At 41.7% G+C, this 21,865-nt stretch overlaps 2 protein-coding genes across 5 annotated transcripts in view; one reads left to right on the top strand and one right to left on the bottom strand.

Annotated features, from left to right (window-relative positions):
* The window catches only part of TRRAP (transformation/transcription domain associated protein), a 75,534-nt gene extending 66,121 nt beyond the window's left edge, over positions 1-9,413 (bottom strand). Inside the window, exons 1-14 of one of the 4 annotated variants that reach the window (XM_027656440.1) lie at positions 9,146-9,413; positions 8,538-8,612; positions 7,837-7,987; positions 7,448-7,497; positions 6,380-6,490; positions 5,746-5,850; positions 5,030-5,113; positions 4,258-4,314; positions 3,539-3,664; positions 3,131-3,208; positions 2,811-2,899; positions 2,107-2,203; positions 1,609-1,747; positions 697-775 (exon numbers count right to left, since the gene is read on the bottom strand). In XM_027656440.1, the coding sequence (XP_027512241.1) occupies positions 697-775; positions 1,609-1,747; positions 2,107-2,203; positions 2,811-2,899; positions 3,131-3,208; positions 3,539-3,664; positions 4,258-4,314; positions 5,030-5,113; positions 5,746-5,850; positions 6,380-6,490; positions 7,448-7,497; positions 7,837-7,936 (1,115 nt within the window). In that variant the 5' untranslated portion in view covers positions 7,937-7,987; positions 8,538-8,612; positions 9,146-9,413. Of the gene's footprint in view, positions 1-696; positions 776-1,608; positions 1,748-2,106; positions 2,204-2,810; positions 2,900-3,130; positions 3,209-3,538; positions 3,665-4,257; positions 4,315-5,029; positions 5,114-5,745; positions 5,851-6,379; positions 6,491-7,447; positions 7,498-7,836; positions 7,988-8,537; positions 8,613-8,849; positions 8,950-9,145 lie in introns of those variants that run through there. The other 3 variants (XM_027656439.1, XM_027656443.1, XM_027656441.1) reach the window with 3 other exon arrangements.
* Positions 9,414-9,465: 52 nt separating this feature from the next.
* On the top strand, positions 9,466-18,650 carry TMEM130 (transmembrane protein 130). Its single transcript, XM_027656444.1, has 8 exons — positions 9,466-9,913; positions 11,399-11,689; positions 12,956-13,124; positions 14,144-14,313; positions 14,957-15,041; positions 16,022-16,224; positions 17,230-17,342; positions 18,086-18,650. The coding sequence occupies exons 1-8, from the start codon at positions 9,856-9,858 to the stop codon at positions 18,260-18,262; spliced, it is 1,266 nt and encodes a 421-aa protein (XP_027512245.1). The 5' UTR covers positions 9,466-9,855; the 3' UTR covers positions 18,263-18,650.
* Positions 18,651-21,865: the final 3,215 nt, after the last annotated feature.

Genomic DNA, 21,865 nt, shown 5'->3' with positions numbered 1-21,865 from the left:
TCTGAGCAGTGTTGATGAGCTGTTTCACAATTAATCATTGCTGATTCATTATTCCCAAAGTAGTTATGAAAACTGTTACATTTTAAAAATCATTTGCTTTTAACTACCAGGTTAAGCATCTAGTACAGTAAATACTTTAAAATCTAATACATGTTGTCAATAAGGTACACTTGATACTTAAGCAAGAGGAAATAATTCTCCTAGTTCATGTACTTTATTATGGTCAGCAAGCTCACCTAAAATCTAGACTATTGAAGACACAGAAAGTATTGTCCCCATGTACTTTTTCAATTGCAAATGAGTAAGTTTTAAGGTACTCATTGATAAAACAGTTTAAATCTCATTCAGATTTTACACTGGACATAAGATTAAGGGTGTTTCATGAAATATTGGCAGATATTGAGTTGATTTCACTGTCACCACTGTTTTGCCTCTGCTCTGCCACTTAAAAAAATGAAATCATTTTCATTCACCCATTTATCTCATTTTGCCCTACACTCACCCTACCATGCTGAAGTATTAAACAACAGCCTCTCTTTACAGCAGCACAAGCCCTGCCAATAAAACAATCTAATAAAATTAGTTCTTTGAAGCAAAGATTTAGGACCCTATACAGACATTCCTGTAAATATTAATAACTTCAAAAGTAACCACCCCTGCCAGGCACTTAAATAGCTTTTCTGAACTCTGTCCTACCTTAGTGTCTCTCTGGCAGTGTATCCAGAGCCAATAAGTATAGATTCATCAAACAGCTTGTCCATACATGGAATAAATTCTATAATTTGAAAAACAGAGAGAAAAGTGAAAATGCTATACGTAATGATTGGTAAAGGAAATAATCAAAATAAGATAGTTAAGCATTAAACCACTCAACTTAGGTATTCAAACCTAAGTCAGAAAGTGGTTTTATTACAAAATTAATTCCTGAAGCTTATAAAAGGCCACATTATTAAGGAGAGGCTGAAAAATGTAGAACAAATAAGTTAATTTCTTTAGAAAAATAGCAAAGGAACAGCTTTCCATGTGACCACAACAGTAAATTCCAGAACTAGGAAACAAGCTTAGCTTTTTCTTTTGGCATTCTAACAAGGCTTGAGACATTGCACTACCCCAGAACTGCTCTTAGCAGAAGGAAAAGGAAGGGGACAACACAGTCAAGTAAGTACACTCATCTCCAGTTGTGCAATTCTGCCAGAATAGGACATGTCCACCAAACCTAGTTACTTCAGGCAGACCAAAAATGCTAGAGACAAATACTGTGAGCAAACATATGGTATGAGTTTTTGACAGAACTACTTCCATTCAGGTTAACAAATTAGTACTCTAAAATATCCCATAGGTCCAGTTACAAACCACCACAAATTTGTATCGTCACATGGTGATTACGTGGAAAGCTAGAGAAGCCAGTTGGTCAGTCTGCCAACCTTATTCAGATGACTTCATTTTTTAAGGAAAAAGAAAAAAACACAGACCAAAAATCACACCTACACCCAAAATAATCAGAAGTACGTCTCAGCCCAAAACAAATGAGCAATATGCCTCTTGAATACATAGAAATAGCTGAAATCTTTCTAGTTTATAGGTACATTTATAAGAAGTTCTACATACGGCTCCTCAGGTCTGTTGTCAGGATGTGTTTAGCAGCAATCAGAAGCTCCTTCCGGAGATGGGCTGTTTCAGCTGGACAATTGGAGAGCAACTGCAACATTCCTTTGACCATTTGCTGAGAATATTTAGCCACTAATTCCTACAACAAAAAATAACACGAGTATAACAATTATTATGACATTTTGTTCTTGCTTTACATTCGTAAAATAATGTTCAACTAAAATTCATTTGTTGCTCTTTAAAAAGTCTGTTTCTAAAACTAAAATACAATAGTCATTCCCTAAATGCCCAGGGAGGGGGAATGGAACATTTTTACTTTGCATTCACATGAGGATGCTTCTGAAAGGATAACCAAGTACAGCCCTACCTTCAAATTTGTTACACAAATGCTCCTCTCTCCAGTCCCTGATGCACTGCAGTCATGCTGGTCACTTGCCTGCCATAAAGCAACTAGAAATCTGTTGCATTAAGTAACAAAGCAATAAAAATGCATCCTACCTGGTAAATTCTGATGATATAAGCCAGAAAAGACAAGGTTTTAATCTGAGCAGCAATGAAATCAGCATACAATTCCTTGTTGTAAAGTTTGTGTTGTCTGAAAGTAAATGGAACAGCGGTTACGATTTTGTTCCTCCTCTTTAATACCTTCACTCAACAAATTCCCCAAAGTTTCTAATTACATCATCTTCTAGTGAGGCTCTTGCTTCATAAGGGAATAAAATCACCATGGGACAGCCCATTTTCAACAAGCCCTCTGCCATTCAAATTCCCAGCAGCACCTCGTGCTCCGAGCAGAAATGCACAGCCCTGAGGTAGCCACACAATTTTCAACTTCCTACAGAAAACCAAGCCAATACAAAGCATCAAATATTTGGCTCCTTTCCCCTAACTTGGGCAATTTTTTTCTCCAAGCAATACTCCCTGCCACAGACTTGTCTGTCTCTCTCAAGCTTCAATCACTTATTCACCGCGGATTTTATCAGAGGTATATAAGGGAGATATTCAGATTTGCTAATTACTTCATCTAAAGGACTTTGACTATTTTTAGTCAGATAACTGTTGGTACTTTTGAGATTAAAAGCAGTAAGAACTATAAGGAAAAATCACAAAATATAAAACAACAAAATTTCAGGGCCTACTGAATGGCAGGATTAAGTAGTTTATCCTAAATATCATCAAAATACTTTCAAAAATGCTCTTACCTTGCTTGAGCAGAAACTTGTATTATAATAGTGTTCATAATCAAGGGCACAAATTCAGCTACTACATTATGAATGTTCAGCTTGTAGAGCTTAAAAAAAAAATAAAGTATTATTAGAGAAATTTACAAGTCACACTTGCAGTCAACTTATTCGAGAACTAGTCAGAAGAAATTAAGATATTTTCGCAGCTTATTTTTACATGAGATTTTTATCTCAAAAATACATTACATTCATTTTTACTAGCATGTGAGCCAGCAGAAGTTAGACAAGCCATTCAGAAATAGGAAGTATTTACATACAAAATACTGCAGTATACTAACCTGATACATGAGAACAACAATAATAGGTAGCTCAGCCAAGACCTTCAGCGATAAAGATCCTCTGGGAATTATTGAATGCTGAAAAAAAGAATAGATGCTTTATAAACAGCTTAACTACTAATTCAAAAAAGTATTTAAAATACACTTTTACAAAAACTGCTTATTTTAATAGCACTACACTTGGCAATACTAACATTTAAAAAGCACAAAACCATTTGGCATTATATTAAATAAAAATCTTGTAATTACAGCTGCATAGAAAATACCTGAAAAGTGTCAACCAGCTTCTGAAGATAAATTTTTATAAGAAAAACAAGCAAAAAGAGTCTATTATGTTTACCTGGCCTTCTGATTTGTGGTATTGTGATACAGACAGTCTCACAGGTAAGGAGCAGTTAGGATACTCACTGTTCTGGTCTCACTATCCTCTCGCTCAGGGTTTACTTTCACCACGATGGTTGTGATCATGCCAACCATCTCAGGGGTGGGAACAGTGTTCTCTGGAATCACCTGAGGATTCTCAAAATACCGATTCTACAAGCAAACAGCAGAAGAAAAACATAATAACGCTACTAATAGCCAAAAGGCCTTTTATCCCCTTAGAACTGCCCCATAGAATTATTCCCCAGAGCAGTTTTTTCCTCTCCGCGTGTGATGCTCGAACCGCAGGGTCTGTCAGGGCCGGACACACAACCTGCGACCTCCCCCACTCCAGAGAGCAGAGGAAAAGCAACCCCACCCAAGGGGGTTCTTTTGCTACACAAAAACACCCAAACAGTTACTCTGTATGAGGGAGGAAGCTCAAACATCCACCTCCCTCCCTTCCCCCAGAAAAAGACACATTTGGCTACATAGAAACAACTGTAGCCACAGCACCGGCGCTTTAGTGTCTTCCTAAAGTTCGCCTCTATCTTCCCTGTGCTAGAAACAGAAGGTTTTGCAAATCAAAAATCTAAACCTCTCCATTTTTTAGACATATTTTTGATAAATATAGCCACTAAAACTGTATTTAATTTGGATCACTAGATACAAAAATAATTATGTCGATACCTTTAAGAGATAAAATAAAGAAATAAAAACTAGTTTTCTGACTGTAGCAAGGGCAATTTAAGAAATAAAAAGCTCACCACTACTTTTGGAAGTTCCTTGTAAATCTGTTTCACAAAGTCCAAGAAATGATGGATCTAGGAAGGAAGAAGTCAGTTCACCATAAATAAATTTTAAAAAACTCCCACCATTTTAGAACCTCTGTATTTACAGTACAACTACATAAAATCTCTAGTCAACAGTAGAGCATATTTTTCATGATAATTGAAAATAATCTGAAAGTGTCCTATTTCCTTCTGTTATGTCAATATTAATTTGAATTTCACTTGGAAAGAATCCGATCCACCTACCATATCAACATAGTTCCAAACACAGTGTTATTAGAAATAATTACTATGAAACAATTAAGTCTTCCCAGGAAAAGACTATGGCAAAAAAGGCAACTTTTAAATACTCCTTGATGAGTTACAGGAGAAAAGAAGGGAATAGGGGGAAGACAAACATAACATTCCTGTTCCAGGATTTTCCCTTCACAAACCAAAAAGGCATCAATTCTCTTCCTTTGTATAGGAATTCTATTCCTTAGTCTGATCATATTGTCCATAAGCATTTGAAGCAAGGACAACTAGACCTTAAGAGTTTGGTTTATTCCCAGGGTTGGTAGCACTATGCAATCTTTTTAAAAATTACTTCATGGTTAAAAAAAAAAAATTAAATACATGGTTTCCATAACAGGTCAGGCAACACAAAAGGACAGCAGGAAAACAAACCAACCAACCCACCAGAACAAAACAGCAATTCTGAAGAGCATGGCAGTAAGTTCTATAGCACATAAAAAGATTTATGACCTACTTCTTGAGTGATTGGTGGTCGGAACTGTTTGTGCAATTCAATAATTATTCTCAAGCAAATCAATACATTTTCTTCATTCTCCGTCTGAAAAAAAGAATCTTTAGTGAGTCCACTGCTAAATTCTTCAGCTACTCTGCAAGTACTTCAAAACCCTATAAATTATATTCTTCTCAACAATCTAAAGTGCTCCATTAACATGAATTTGCATGAGCAAGATGCCTTTCCTTTCATACCTTGTAGTCCTAGAGTGGTTAAAATTAAATCCAACCCTACGGGAACAAAACCCAGAAGTTTCAACCACTCTGTACCATCAGACCTGTTCCTAGTGCCTCTCAGACAGAGAGACCCATGTGGGGCTATTTAAACACCTCTGCCTAGAGTAGGCTCTTTTCTGAGAGCTTCAAATGACAGTGTTTTCAATTCCAAGAAAGAAGACAAACTCTCTAGAATAAGGTCTCTGCCAAGAAATCTTGTCCAGCATGAGAACAGTTCCTTGCATTTGTAAAATCCAAATTTTCAAAGGGCAGAACAGAACATGCAGAAAACCTCCTTGTGCTAAGAGATGACATGGGTGAAGCCTAAATAGAATGCCCTTCCACTGTTGATCCAGTAGCACAACTATTGAAAATCCTACTCCCAGCAAATTTTGGAGATGAAGAAAGTAGAGGAAAATACTTCTGAAAATTTGAAACAGTTTTAAAAGGAAAAAAAAGTACCTCTAGAAATCTAAACATCACAGACAGGATATTTTTGGTATGAAGACGAAGGTGTTCATTTGTTGGTATTCTGTGAATTATTTCAAGCACAAGCTTTCGGAGTTGCTGTAAAAAAAACAAACCAAAGATATGACAGAACTTTTTTAAAAGCCCTCAGCTTAAGACTTCTGCATGCTTAAATAGAAAAAAAAAGCCATTTTATTTCATGTAGATATAGGCTTATATACAAACACATAATGCTTCCTACATATATGTGAATTAAGGGAAATTTAACAAATTTACAGTTGAAAAATGAAAGTTTTCAAACTTTTTTTAAGGAATGCAATTTAAAGTATTTAATAACAAAGATTCAGGTTTTGCCTTTCATTCCTAATCCTCAGTAAAGTCAGTAATTTGTAGCATAACAATGTAGAGTATTTCTGCAAGTAAGCCAATCCTGTCACACCTCGTTTTTCCTTATTTTTCATAGAAGCCCAGATTTGCAAAGTTTATCTGTAACTTACTTAGAAATTTGCCTTTTTCAATTTCACTCCAAATGACAGATCTATTTTTAACAAGCCTATACATAAATCAGTTCATTAGGTTAATCAAGGACTTCACTGCAAAAAGACAAGAGATGCTCCAAACAGTTTACCTGTGCTGGCTTCTCCTGCAGAAACTGAACTTCTCCATCCTGTAGAAAGGTGAGAAACCGAGGGATGATGTGTTCCAGGAACGTAGAATATTGAGGGGATGATGTCACATTCTAATTAAGAACAAAAAATGGGGAGGTATATAATAGACATTACACAGATTAGATTTAGCTACATTCTGCTGATGCACTACAGAGCACTACCAGTGAAGCAAGCAAAGGGGAATACTAATTAATTCCTTTACTCTCTATGAAGAAACCGAGAAGGAAAAAATTCACGCTCAAACAAAAAATTTTTAAGAACCAACAATCAAATCTATCAAATGTTTTCATCCAGAAATTGGTTTAGAAGAGCCATATGCTCTGCTAGCCCAGAACAACATTCCAACAGCCAGCCCAACTGGCACTGCCACGTAGGTAATACTGTGGGGAAGCACCTCAGTTTTGAACCTCACCTCAGGAAGTCCCCCAGAATCATCAATCCATGTTCAGTTCTACATCCAAATCAATAATGCACTCAACAGAATTTGAACATGAATTTCAGAATGGCCACATAATAACTAAGTATTCACCTAGAGTATAATTTCTGCTAACAAAAGGTTAACTTGAGTCCCACATTTTCTCTGCTGCATCTGACAGCTCCTCTCTCACTTCTATACTATGGAACTACTCAGAGGAATCAGAAGGGCCTCTTTTTCACAAGGGCACAATACACATTTGAACCAAATAAAGGAAAGCATTAAATACAGAGATTTCCATTCAAAAAATGGAAGAAAAATCTCTGATTTCACTTTTGTTTAAATGCTTACTGAATAAAGACTAGGGAATGAAAGCTCTGTAAGTTCAAACATAATTCCTTCAACAATCTGCCTAATTCCTAAATACAAACCTAAAATCAGTGACCTGTAACTGTTTAAATTATAAGCCACAAGACACTAACATTAATCTTTTAACCACATAAAATCAGAAATCAAGCTAACATACACTAAGCACATGAAAGGCTGTCACTGCAGAAGGTTGGGGGTTTTTTGTTGGGGTTTTGTTGTTTGGGCTTTTTTTCTTTTTATTTACCTCAAAATTCTCACTGACTTCTTGCATCATTTTCAATTTGGTTTCATCAGCTGAAAATGGAAATTGAAGCAAAAAAATGTAAATGTAAAACCAGACCATGAAGGAGAACACCAGGCTCATTGATCAAAGAAGCAATCAGATCTTATCAGTTTAGCTATCATCGCCCAATTATAAGGCACACCATTCTCTCAACCACCACACAACTACACACACACTCAACTCACTCACTTTGGCTCATGCAAGTATTGTTCATCACTTTGCTTCTTCAAAAATCAAAACTCAAAATTCAAAGTGAATTTGACATTGATCTACTGCCTGAACAGTACTGCAACATTTGTGAAACAAACTACTGAAGAACTGTAATTTTCAATAAGAAAAAACTCTCTTACGTGTATTGACATCCGTAAGAGCAGCCACAAACTGAAGGTATTTTTTCATCAAAGTGGTTTGGTCCACCACCGTAGGCCCTTGTGCTGAAACAAATGCCATCTTGAAGGAGGAAAGGTCAGCTTTCAGTACCTAAAATCAAGATCAACACACCTACAAAAGAATAAAGAAGTATTTGTTAGTTTATATGGCTGGTTAACAGCCATTATCAGATCACTACATCCATTCTTCTGACCTATTGAGGGGGACCACCTTTTCGATAAGCCACAGCTGCCACGTTTACTGAAGCTTACAAATACAATGCCAAGCATGTACAGCACTCACTGCAACAGGAATGCACTAACAGATACAAGTGGTTATTGGGCTCTTTCCACCACGGTCCAAACATCCACGCGTTTTGCCTGGTTCCATCTCTCCCAGCAGCAGGCTCCAGGCTCGGGAATGCTCCCAACACTGCACACCTGTTATCCTGTCACCCAGGATCCCAAACTTACAGCTCCCCTCGGACACACCCCGGCGGGACTCGCTCCCAGCAGTACCCGGAGTTGTCCACGAGCTGCCTTTCCCGCTAGTAAAGAAACCTAAAACCATATTCATCTTGGGAGACCGGCGGCCTCCCCGCTGCCCTGGGCGGTTTCTGTCCGCGCTCCTCACAGCCTGCATGGCCGGGGCGCCCCCAAACGCCCCCCGGGACGCCCCTCACCTTCCCCGCCGCAGCGCTGCTCGCACCGGCTCCTCCCCGCGGCCAGGGCGCCATCACGCCGGCCCCATCTCCGCCCTGCGAACAGGGGCACCCGTGAGCGGCCGCGCCGGCGCCTCCCCCGCCCCTCAGCGCTGCCGGTGCCGAGCTCGGCCCGAGGCCTCCGGCGGCGGTGCCGGCGGCGCTCCGGCCGCTTCCTCCTGCCCGCGGCGCGCCGGTCCCGCCCCGCCGGTAGCGCCGCGCCGGCCTCGCCCCACACCGCTCCGCTCCACCCCGGACCGGGCCCCGCCGGGGCGCTGCCCCCGCGCTCCTCACCCCGCGGCTCCCGGGCCCGGCTCGGCCGCGGCGCCCCGGGTCCCTCCTTTGTTGCTGCCGGAGGCCGCCGGCAGCGCATGGGCGCGACGGAAGCGCCCGCGCTCAGTTCCGGCCGCCTCCTCCCGGTGCCGCCTCCCGCTCTTCTCCCGGGGCGGAGGCCGGCGCGGAGCTCCGCGGTGCCGCGCGGTCCCTTCACCGGCCCCGGTGCCACCCCTGCCTTGAGCCGCCCCAGCCCGGCGCTGCCTGAGGCGAGCCCCGCCCGCCCCCTCGGCCCCGGTAACAGCGGGGAGAGTTACCGGGGCAGACGCGGCCGCTGCCGGTCCCTCCGGCCGGCACGGCTCGACCCGGCCCGCCGGGGCCCCGGGAGAGCTGCGGCAGGGCCGGAATCCAAGCAGAGGGGGCTGATCCGCCAGGAGAAACAAAACCGCAACCAGGAGTGACAAAGAGCTTCGAATGAGGAGTTTAAAGAAAAAATATTAAATAAATTAATTTTAAAATCCCACAGCCCACTGCGGGGCTCTGTCTCTGGTTCTCCGCGGCAGCGCGCCCGTCACGGGCCCTCCGGGGCGCTGCGGGACCGGTAACCGCAGCCCAGGTGCCGGTAACCGCAGCCGAGCCGTCCCCGCGCCACCGGGGCCTCAGAAACACCGAACCCGTGCGTGTCATCCCCAAAGCACCGCACAAACCCCGTCCGAACCCTAAGAGCTGTCCCCGCGCTCTCCGCAGATGGGCGGCATTTGTGCGCTGTTTTATTGATTATTTGTTTAAACTCCCCGTCGGCTTCGCAGCCCCGTCACGCTGCCAACACGATCCCGCAGGAACTGCCCCCAGGAGAGGCGGGCTGGGCGCTGCCGCGGGGGAGCGGCCCGGGGGCGCGGACGGAGGTGCCGCAGAGCCTCGGGGGCAGCGCCGGCCCCAGAGCGGCCAGAGCCGGTACCAGACCTGGCCCTAGACCTCGTACCAGACCCGGTCCCGGCACCGGCCTGTGGCCCCCGCGGCCCCCAGCATGGTGCGGCTGACCTGCGTGATGCTGCTGCTCGGCCTCCGTGCCCCCCCGGCGGCAGGTAAGGGGCCGCGGGGCCGCGCTGGCATCGCCGCCGGGGAGCGGGCGAGGGGCTGCGGGGAACGAGAGGTCACACATTAGCCGTGAGCTGCATTACTGCTGCGGGAGGTGGTTCGCTGCCCCAGCTTAATAGCTATGATCGGGGATCGAGGCAGCTCCGGGCACCTTTCCACTACCCCAGACTTTATTCTCGGGCGCTGCGACCTTGGAGCCTGCAGTGGAGGTGGGGCATCCCGAGCAGCCGGGGTTCTGCTTTGCACATCTGACCTAAAAGTTGCGCTTCTGCTCCCTCCTCTGATCCCGCACCGCGGGTCACAAGGCACCTGGGCAGCCGCTATCCCTCGCTGTGGGACTCGCAGAGCTGCGTTCTGCAGAGAGAGGTCGGGAAGGTAGAAGAAATCCCTGAACTGGATGGAATGTCTTGCTGTGCCAATCACTCTTTGAGTGACCTTGGGTTTGCCACTGAAACTCCAGCTGCTGCAGCTGTTGGGCCGATATGGCCCTGGTTTGTGCAGCACAACGATAACCTCCAAGGAGAAGTGCTAGATAAGCATGAGGTAACTGGCTATTTTTTTCCTAAGTTCTGCTGAAGTGGAGCATAGCCTGAATATTCTAGAGACATGAAACCTCTCTGTGCCAGATTTCATCAAATCACAAGCATTTCTCTGTTAACTCAAAAAACTGAACTCAGGGCATTTCTTGTGCTGTGAAATGTGAACAGTGGAGTTCTTGCTCAGGTAGTAATGTTACAGTTCATTTCTCACAGTCCTTTTGCCTCCAGAATTGCTCAGCACCTGTGATGTGTAAAATAAAATGTGGGCACTAAGTAGATGCTTTGGAATCTCTTTCCACCGTATCCCAAGCTGATGGGTGCAGAAAAGTCAGCACAGGAGCTGGGTAATCCCAGTGCTCCCTCCACATTACAGGTCACGGATGAGTGAGAAATGCAAATTCTGAAGCTCGAGGGTTCCTGTCCCAGTTAGCAATCTGGTGGCTGCTGAAAGGGAGAAGGAAAGGCACCAGCGTGAGAACCTCCCAGCTCTGCTGCTCTGCCCAGCCCTGCTGGTGAGAGGAGAGCCGGGGAGGGAACATGCTCCATGTTGGAGGCAACCAGATCCTCTGCTCTGTCCAAGTTCACAGCTATTGGTGGTTGTTGCCTTTCCTTTTGTTTTGAGGTTTTAGGCTTGGTTTTTTGTTAATTTTTAACACATGCAGATCCTTTAATGTTGCTGCACTGCTATTTTCTGGAAAAATTGAATCCATCCTTTCCGTAAAACCCAACTTCACTCACATTCCATCCACTGCAGTAGTTGCAAGAGCTGAAGTAAGCAGAGAAGATAAAAGTGAGTCATTCAGAGCAGCAGAGGTGGTTCAACTGACTAGTTAAAAATAAATAAATATATAAATATGCAAATAAATAAATAAATAACATTAACAATGCAATACAACAACGTTTGGTTTGCTTTTTTTCTTCTCATTTCCACAGAGGCATATGGTCTAGAAATAATCAACAATGGTCCCATCACAACAGGAGCTCAAGCTACTGTTCAGGCCACTCTAAGTGTGAAGAATGAAAGTGTCACATCAGAGGTGTATCACTTTAACTGGATTTATGCTCCTCTGATTCTGATAGAGAAATCCGAGCAGGGCTTTAACTCTGTAATTAATGTGACTGGAGAATTTCCTGGGACTTTTCCTGTATCTGTCTGGGTGACTCACAGGAACTGTTGGCTGTGTCGGCCGGTTGCTAGAAATGTCACTGTGCTTCAGATCACAGGTAAGATTTGCCTTTGTAACCTCTACACCTTCAGGAATTCAGTATTCAGGGTGCTGGCTGCCTTTGTTAGCATCAGGAAAATGAAAGTCAGTTGTAAATATGGCTCCTGACAACAGAGTTTGATTTGTGTAGCCCTTTGACTGAAGGTGAGTTTAGGTGACATCGTACACTTAGTACAGTTAGAGCCACACTGTAGTCTATCTACATCCAGGATAAAGTGTGATCCTGCCCATATTTTCCTGCCTCTGTCACTTGGAGAAACTGAACTAGAAACCAGATGCTTCAGCAGCTGCAGTCCACACATCAGCATTTTTCAGAGATATCCAGACTCCTAAAACAATGCTTCTCAGCATTTCTACTTTTAAAGTTAGGATGACCAGCAGCAGTGACAGTCTGCTGATTTTCCCTGTTGCATGACACAGCAGATCTTAGGCCATCACCACAACAGAGCCTTTACATTTTCTTTTAAACCTCTAAATGAGTGTACTGAAATTGGATATGAAATCATGGCTGCACTTCCAAATGTTGCTAAGTGCAATTTCAGCTTATTGGAAATATTTATAATCATAAATATGCTATTTTTTTTACAAATTAACCAGGTGGGGTGGTATGATTAACCCAATTTCTGGTACAGGGGGTTGACATGAAATCATCAACTGACAGCTTTCCGCCGTGTCATCATAATACCTCTTTATTCACAGGTTAGAGAGTTTCTTTTAGATCAGCCTCGTAAACAAATTCCAACATAAAACCTCTCATAGACATCAAACCTTAATCCTTTCTGTATTCACAATATATAGTGCTCTGTTCTTCGTCACAGTCAAATTTTAATTTATGTAGAAATAGCTAAAAACCAAAAAAAACCCAAAAACCCAGCAAAAGAAAACCTCCCTAAACAAACAAATAAACCCCAGCACCCCAAACATGAAGGGTGTGTGTAGTGGTTTGGTTCTAAATCTAGACACTCGTTGTTAATCCCACTTGTTTTCACATCAAGAGTAAAAGTTTATACTGACCTTAATCAGTCCAAGATTTCTTAGTTCTATTAGAAGTTTTATCATGATCCACTGTATAACCCTAAATAAGTATTTTAATTTCACTGCCTCATTAACATATGTAACAACACTGAGTAATAGATATAAAATACACTTAACCACTTGGAGTAGGATACAGAAAGACTTAAGCAGTAATGTTTTGGTACACACACAGAGTATGTTATGGAAGTGACATATACTGTCATTCTTTTCCCACCTTATTATTCTGCAGAATTTATCACAGGGAATCTCACCATTGCTCAGATAGAAGACAGTGAAGTTGTCACACGGGGTTCTAGTTCCTCCACGGGCACAGTGACCCGGATTTCCTTCTCTCTTCATGACCCAAGTCATTACTTCAAGTCAGCATCATTTGTCTACAACTGGGATTTTGGAGACGGGTAGGTGTGGTTACTAGGTTGGCTTTAAGGAGTATTCAAGATGGGTCTGATTCAGATGCTCATCTAGAGAAAAATCATAGTTAAATCCCAAGACAAAGCATACACCTTTGTGAGTTGGTACATCCTTGGCATGTCACCCTGGGGAATTCTGAAAATCTAAATTCACTGGGTGCTCACAAAATGGTGATGTTTTAAAGACCTAGATTTCTTGTTCAGATATATGCTTACATGTATTACCCTGTGTGTGTGATGAGCCAAACTGAGTGAAATGGAATAAGCAGCTCATTGTAAATTATTTTAAAACATCGTTGTGCCTGCAGATCTCCATTAGCGGGTGGTTGTTGCGTATGTGAATAATTTGTGCACTTAAGGAGAATGGAAGCAGTGGTTGGGCAACAAGGAGCTGTTATCATGACCAGCTATCCATAAATATACAACAGTTTGGTGAGGAGCTTTTGAAAGTGGAGAGTGTCTCACATAACATACAGGTGCACTTTACCAGAGGTAGAACAGCACTCAGAACCATTAGAAATAAAACCATGGGTAAAGCCACATGGCAGTAGGGAGGAAAAAACCACTCAGTTATTTATCTTATTTGAAGATAAATACATGTATAGGCAAAGAGAGATGTGAGATGTAAGCCTTAGTCTCTGAATACTATTTTTTTTTCTTTCTTTCTCCCCCCCACCTGTTAACTTATAATCTGCCTGCTATGAAGGTGATTTTCATAATATACTGACTATTCCTATTTCACTTCGTGAATTCTTTTAGCATTATCTTTAGTCTCTTTGATTAAAAATGCACAAGTTTACTCCAGATCTTATACTGATTGTAGTTCTATAGGTAATACCATAGACATAAATCCTCATTGATATGGACATAAATAGAATAGAATTAGAATCACAGCGACTGGAGTCTGTAAAGAAAATATATTAGAGCTTTTCCAATTTTAAACCAGAAATCTGCAAGCACTTGGTAAAAGGCAATTTGGATTCTAAAGCTTTTCATGTTTCACACAGAGTTTACCAGATTACCAAGGAACCCTTTGTCTACTGTAACTGCTCTTCCCTGGGGAATCGCACGGTGCATCTGAAAGTCGTAGCTGAATGGGAGCAAATTGGGAGCATCATCCACGAAAGAGAAATTATGCAGAAAACTGGTGATTTTACCACAGCTCTGGAGCTCTTGGGTAATCAAAAAACCATTTTGCATATTCGATCCACAACTTGCTATATATGTACAGATAAAATCTAGCTTTAAAGTGGTAGCACAACTTCAGCACAGTTTCACATGCAAGAACCGGCCAACATGATTCAATGAATTGTTTCCATTGCAAAATGGACTTTGTGCTGTTCTAGTGCAGAAAAATGGGGGGGAAACATATAAAATCTTCTGTTTCTTTTTAACCTACAACAAAAATTTACTGTCTTTTTGAAAATCTCACATACACTTAAAACAATAAAACGTTGACCATAACTTATGTTGGATTTGTCAATTTATACCAGCTAATCCTAAACAATACATAAGTTAAAACAAGCATTAGGAAAGTCTCATTGATTTGGTCAGCCTCAGGAATAAATAAACATGGAAGTAAAAATGTAAAGAATTAATAAAGTAGTTGATTATATATTAAAAAGAAATCATCAAATATTCAGAAAACTTACAACATCTCTATTGGTAGATTTCGTTTTTGGGTATGAGACAAATATTATTATTTGTGTGACTGATGGAGCTGAAATCCGCTAAGACTGAAAACAAACCTTCACTGGAAAACCAGTGAGTTTCAAGTTTCCACGTGGAGTGTGACATGCTGCCTTTTTATTTCTTTTCAGATGCTGTTAAAAGTATTAATGTAGTGGGCTCCAGAGAAACTCACGTAATGGAAAACTTGAATTTGTCTCTTCATATCAATGGCACGTAAGTAGCAAACAAGACTTCATTCCCCAAAAAGTGAAAACAGCAAAAACCTTTACAGGCAAACCTGAGATCACTAAAAGCAGGCTTGGTAACCTCCTAGTCACAGGACTGGGGCTGATGCAATAGGAGTTTAAGATAGAGAAGCAATGACAAAGGCTTGAGAGATGGGTTATCAAAAACAAAGCTAGAAAATGAGCTAAGCACATAAACATGCTGCTTTCTTTAGCAGAGAATGTCATAAAGAGATAAGAAACAAAAACTAATAAAATGGGGCAAAGATTTTAATTCTATCTGATGTCAGACTCAAAGTCCATAGTGCATAAGGTGAGTTTGGGCAGCATCAGTTGGAACAGAGGCCTGGAAATGTAAGTGAAAAGCATCAATTAGACATGGTGAGAAGCCATATGGCCATAAAGTGGGTTGCACTAGATTGCTTGATAACAAATAAAAACCTTTTGTTATTGTAAGGGAATGCTGTGGTCCTTGCAATTAATTTACCTTTTCCAGCTGTCAGCCCATTGTCCAGAGCTCATCTTACTTTCTTTCCAGTTTCAGCTGCAGGGTTTTTTTAATTAGAAAAGTCTTGGGTGTGCTTCAGTAGCACAGACAATGATTTCTGTGTGAGAAGGACAAAGAACAAACAAGTATACTCCCTTGGAAGTGCAGGGGAAAAAAGCTTCCTTTTATCTTTTTTGGAGAATGCCTGTGGAGTTTTCTACACACAGTGGCCTGCCAGTGACCCACACAGGTATTCAGCTCTCAGCTGAAAGACTTACCTTCATAGGAGCACCACAAAGAACCTTTTCACTTGGCAAATGCTGTAAACCAAACACTTGTGAGGTTAATTACTTCTCTATTTGTATTTAGATTACCTTCATTATTTTTAAAATTATTACATTAGTTTAACCAAGCTCTTACCTGAAATTTTCGTGAATTTTTCACTTTTTTTCTGCCGTGTCTTTTTGCTCTTTTCCTTTCAGCCCACCACTGGCACTATGCTGGCTCATAAAATCCGAGTGCATTCCACTTGAAGGTGACAAATGCCATCTGGTGGAGATCAGTGGCTCCTGCTACAATCTCAGCCACACCTTCAGAGACGCGGGGCAGTACTGCCTCAGCATCAGAGTGGAGAACGGCGTCACGATGCTGCAAACCTACCACGGGATAAAAGTGTGGCCAACAGGTGAGGAGCAGGGAGAGAGGTTCCCACCTGTCAGGGCACTGACAGTCTCAGACAGCTTAAGGACAATTAAGAATTAACCAGCCTGCAGATGAGGTTTCTGAAAACTTTGTATAGATCCCTAAAAGGATAGGAATAAGAGAAAGGAGAGTTTATAATGTGCCTGCTATAATTGCTCTGAGCTTCTTGCAGTCTGCTGAACCCTTAGTGCCAAGGGTGTCTTGAAGGTAGCAAGTTTTCTGGGAAGGCTATATTACTTAAATTACGTATTTTTCAGTTTAAATAGTCCAGTTTTGGTAGTTAGAAAGGATAATTAGGAAAATCTACATCTGTCACACTCACTTAACTAAACAGTCTCAATTCTCCTTTCAGTTTAGTTATGGGGGTTTTGAGAGCAGATTTCTCCAGGCCTCCATTTCATTACAGATTTGTCCCTCCTGCCAGCGATCCCTGCTGGCTCCCCCATACATGGTCACATGTGCCCCTCTTGGGTTCCCAAATCATGTGGGAAAGTGGTTAGGTGGCCAGGTGAGGAGGACAGAGGGCAACTTTGTGATACAGAACAGTTACCCCATCTCACCACGGGCAGCACTTGTGTACAGACAGGGCAGATCGCTCCAGAAGGCACTGATGTGCATTCAGGGCTAAATCCTCTGTCCTGGAGGCTGCTGTGAAAGCGAAATAATCCGATCCTTTCCTATCCTCTTGGAGTACCACAGAGGTAAAAACACCCTGGGGAGTCAGGGCTAACATAAGTAACGGGGTGGGGTTTTTTAGGCTGTTCAAGAGAAAACACAGGTACAACAGGAAAGACCTTTTCCCTCTTCTGAGATTTCAGAAAGGCATGGAGTAATCCAGGATGGAAAATTTATTCCCTCTTACACACATCTCCTTTGTTCTATAAATACAAGAGCTTCTCCTAAAACTTCTCCATCTTTTCCTTCTCACTGTTGCCTCTTCTCAGAGTATTTTATCACTCCAGGAATGTGTCCTTGTGCTCTTTCCTAGGGATCCACCCAGCTTTCTTAGTCCTGGTCTGCATCGCTCTGGTTTCAGTGATGTTGCTGCTGGTGCTGTACACGACCTTCCGAAGTAACACACAACAAAAAGATCTTGTGGAGGTATTCAGTTACTCCTACTTTGAGCTGGGACAGTAATTAAGTGTCTTTCAGCCATGAAAGGTATTTAGTATGACAGGTTCTGTAATCCCCAGACAAGTGGAGCGGGAGGGAACATTTCCCTGGTATGTGTGATCTGTTCCACTGAAAAATCTAAACAGTGTAAGCAAACATTTTTAGCAACAGGCGTGTGTCTGGCTTATTGCAGAGAACTCGAAATCAAGTTTCCATGAGCAATTTGTTAATATTCTCAAGCAGATGCTTGCACTGAAGTGTCTCTTCCAGAGGATCTACCTCAGAGTAGTTACACAAAAGAAAGCAGGGAGATAGTGCAAGAGGATACAGGATAATAAAATAGGAGGGGTACATTGCCTAAAACAGCACTGAATTGTTACCTACCCCTAGCATGTGACCTTCATCTCCCCAGCTCCCTTCCAGCTTTGATACACCTTTTATTTGCTACAAAATGTGTTTGTAATAAGCATGAGTTCCTAAATCAAAAGTAGCTTTCATGGTACTTTGCAAAGTACCTAATACCCTTCACGTTGTGCCACAATGTGAATAACTTACCTGTAGAGAGACTGCCTGTGAGCAGCAGGTATGAATCAGAAGTCTATTTGAAGTTGGTGACTGACTGAAAATGGTTGAGGACCAAGTGCCATTTCTGGCCCAATATATTTTTGCTGGACTCACTTGAACCAGAAGGAACAAAACTAAAAAAGATCTTTTTGATGTTCTTTTTCCAGGTAGCTGACTTTGACTTTTCTCCACTGTCTGATGAACACCTGTCTAATCATTCAGAGTCAGGCTGTGGCCCACTGTGTTGCAGATCATGTTTTCTTCAGTCATCAAAGGAAGCTGCCAGGGAGAGTCATGAACTTCGACATTCTTTTTACAAGCCAGTCAAAATGTACACACAGTGAAGAACTCAACTGCACTTTGGTTGCACTAACTGTCTAACTTTCTCACTTAGGATGAGTTAAAAGTCCAGTGTTGCACAAATGGTTTCGTTTTGCCAGTGCAATGAGGTTCACCATTTTAAATCCAGCACTTGATTTTTTTCATTCTCTGAGCTAAAAAAGAAAAGTAGCTTTGTATTTTTAACTTATACGGGTGTGTACATTTACAGCTGTAAATGCAGCATTTTATTCTTATGAAAGATTGTTTTATGTGCAGGTTTGCTAAACTCACTACCTCCTATAATTTTTCTGTTCCTTCTGCTCTCTGTTTCAAAGAAGAAAATGCTTAAGATGAACTTACCTCTGTTTCCTATGTTACAACAATATTACTGGAAATGGAAGTCACACAAAATGCTGTTGAATGAGTATTTCTTCTATAAGGGAACTGATGTGTCCAGGTTGAGAACGGCCGAGGTGCTTCCAATGAACCAGACCACCTAATTATGTTGTCTTTTTTCCTCCTGTCTTAAAAGACCCTCTTTTTAAGCTAATGGACTTCTGTCAGACTGTAGTGGCTGATGACCTGCTCTTGGAGAGCTACCTGCTAGCAGTATTTTGGTGCTGTACAAGGGTCCATATGTCTACCACTTTGTGAAGTGATACACCACACTAACCTTTTTCAGAAACTTTTTTTTTTTTCACCAGGCTGTTCATTCTTCTTTTCTTTCTCATATTACTCCCCAGCTAGTCACTAAAGCTCCTCTTCCAAAAAATGCAACAGCCAGTAACTCAGAGCAGAAAAACATATTCAATCTGAAGTCATACTCAATGTTCAAGGCTGTATGAACTCCATGCCTGTTGCAGACTATCATCTACTATCAGCTTCCTGCTCTGCCAGGCTTTGCCCCTTGCTATGAGGCATTTCAGAGTACTCTGGAGGCTTTTAAACAAAAGTGCCTTTGTGGCCATTTCTTTTTTTAAATGTGACACACCTTCCCCACCTCTAATTTAAAGCCTATGGGTATTGTGGGCTTGGGGTTTTTCATAATTTCTCAAATGCACTGATTGGGAGATAATTGTCTGAATGGAAGGGGATTTACTGTGAGGTTTTTGGGGTGCTCATGTCACACATTCAACTTCTGTGATTCCTCAGAGAAGCCCAGAGCTTCAGTTCCCCTGTGAACAAAATTACAGGACTTCAGAAAGGCTCTGTTAATAAACGTGATACATTTAAAGTAGAATTGGATCATCTAAGATAACAAATTCTATAAACCCCAGTTTTTGTCAAAAAGTACCTTCCAAGGCAGAACTTTTCTTGGCTTTTCTTCTAAAGAGAAACTGTATTTCTATGCAAACTTGTTGATTAGGAGTGGTGTCCTTTGTTTTCCTCCTCAGTGCTCTGGTATCAGACTCTTATCTTCAGTCATATTCAGTTACTGTTAAAAATGTGCCTCTCTTTAGCAAACAAGCTACTGTGCCTGAGAGCTTTAGTATTATTGTCTGTTCCTGAGATCCCATCCCTCTGAGCCACTGCCAAAGGTACAGAGACTCATTATGGGATGACAGTGCAGTTGGTAAATGGCTACATGGTCTTTGGGCACTGAAAACATTTCTGATATGCAAAATGCAGCTGAGAGTGACAAAGCCCTAGACAGACCGCACAGGGGCTTTCTGCAGCCAGAAGTTTAGTTTTAGCTTCTTTTATTACATTTGTGACAGATATGTGGCCCTTGCTGTTGTAATACACTTAAAGACAACCCCTTGACATGCTAATGAACGTGTAAAAAGCCTTTTCTTCTCCATAATGCACTCCTAACAAAGACAGTATCCGTGACAGCAGACTCAGATGCATGAAACAAGTCATTTGGGTTTGAGAAAGATCATATAAAAGGATTAAGACCTATGCTCTGCCCCTTTCTCCATTAATTTTTTTCCAGGTGATTCAGAGGGTATCATGGGGTGTTAGGCCACAAACATTGCTGCTTTGGGTTTTTGCCTTTGTGCTCTCCTCTGTATGTCCAAGCTGAGATACAGCTGATCATGTCCCAGTCCAAAAGAGTGAGACATGGAGTTAGTGATATAAAACATCACTAAGAGGCCTTAAAAGATCCCCAATTTCCTATTAAGGAAAGCAGAGCAAATGTCCTTTAGAAGAATATTGCCTATTACTCTCTTCCTAAAATGAACAAAGGATGGCAAAGGAGTCAAATGATTCAGAAGGGCAGAAAAGATAAAGTGCTGCAAAGTGGAAAGTCAACACTATCAAATAGTGGAAGATACTACTCAAGAGCAGAAGGAAAAGTATAGAGGTTAGAAGGAAAGACTTCTCTGGCAAAAAATAAGCAGTGGAGAAAGTACACTTTAAAGGGCATGTCAAGAAGCAAATTAACCAAGAAAATTTAAACAGCCTTAGCAAATTGAGGTATAAGTATGAGAAATATTCACATGAACGTGTTCTTGAATCCAGTATGAAACTGCTTCCTGGACTAAAGACTGATCTGTGGGTTCGATAAATGCATCTGAAATTGAAGACAAAAGGTAATTGAGTGGTTCAGGATACAGCAAAGAGATTAGTTGGACGGAACAAAGAGCAGTAGGAGGATTCATTTTGTTAACCTTAGAAATCAATGACCTGAGAAAAGGAATGCTCAGCAAAAGGATCAAACTCAGTGATTCAAAACAAGAGTCCGGTGAGTGCAAAGCCAAAGAGAGATTAAATTCAGGTGATAAGCAAGAGTGTGGGCAGATAAAAAGTTTAGGCAATGAGAATTAGTTAAAAGAAAATGTATTTGAGTACAAAAATATTCTGGAAATGCATAGTATAAAAATACATAGTAAAGCAAAAGAACTTCTTTTATTCTGTAATTTGTCATATAAACAATGGTGTCAGTTTATGCAGCAGTTATGAGGGCAAATTGGACCTTTATCTTAACAGCAGAGCATGAGGCTCCGTGGCTAAACAGGTCAAGGCTGAATTCTGTCTTTCATCTCTGGAAAGGAGATTACACAGCCCAAGCTGTGACAACAGTTTGAAGTCACAAGACCTCTATCGCGTTTGCTGTGTGCAGGAGGAATGGAAATTCTTTCAGCAGAAGGAAGGTGAAGAACTTCATATTTAAATGCTCAGCTTTATTATTAGATAATCAGCCAACACTTCACCTTGATTTTGTAGAGCCAGTGCCAGTTTCCATGGAAACTGAAATGCCATCCTGCAGCTGTCACAAAGTTGTTCAAATCCTGCAGATCTCAGCTTTGACAGCACACCGCACACTAGAAACGTGGATTTTTAAATTACAGCCACTAAAGTGGGGAATGCAGAAGTTCCAGAAACTTCTTTCAGCGTGGGAATATTTGTTGCCAGGGCATGTAATTCCTACAGCAGTGTGCACAAAGAGAGCAGTCACAGAAGATCGTAGAACCCAAAATATAAAATGGTTGGAAGGGACCTTAAAGATCATCTTGTTCCAACACCCCTGCCCCCTGTGGGCAGAGACATTTTTCACTATCCCAGGTTGCTTAGAGCCCCATCAGTGGCCTTGAACAATTCCAGGGATGGGGCAGCAGCTTCTCTGGGCAACCTGTGCCAGCGCCTCACCACTCTCACAGGAAAGAATTTTTTCCTAGTAT

This window comes from Corapipo altera, unplaced genomic scaffold, assembly GCF_003945725.1.
Source record: "Corapipo altera isolate COAL_440 unplaced genomic scaffold, ASM394572v1 104, whole genome shotgun sequence".
Classification (NCBI taxonomy): Eukaryota; Metazoa; Chordata; class Aves; order Passeriformes; family Pipridae; genus Corapipo; species Corapipo altera.
The sequence above is the reverse complement of the archived record's forward strand: the minus strand, read 5'-3'. Positions and strand labels throughout refer to the sequence as shown.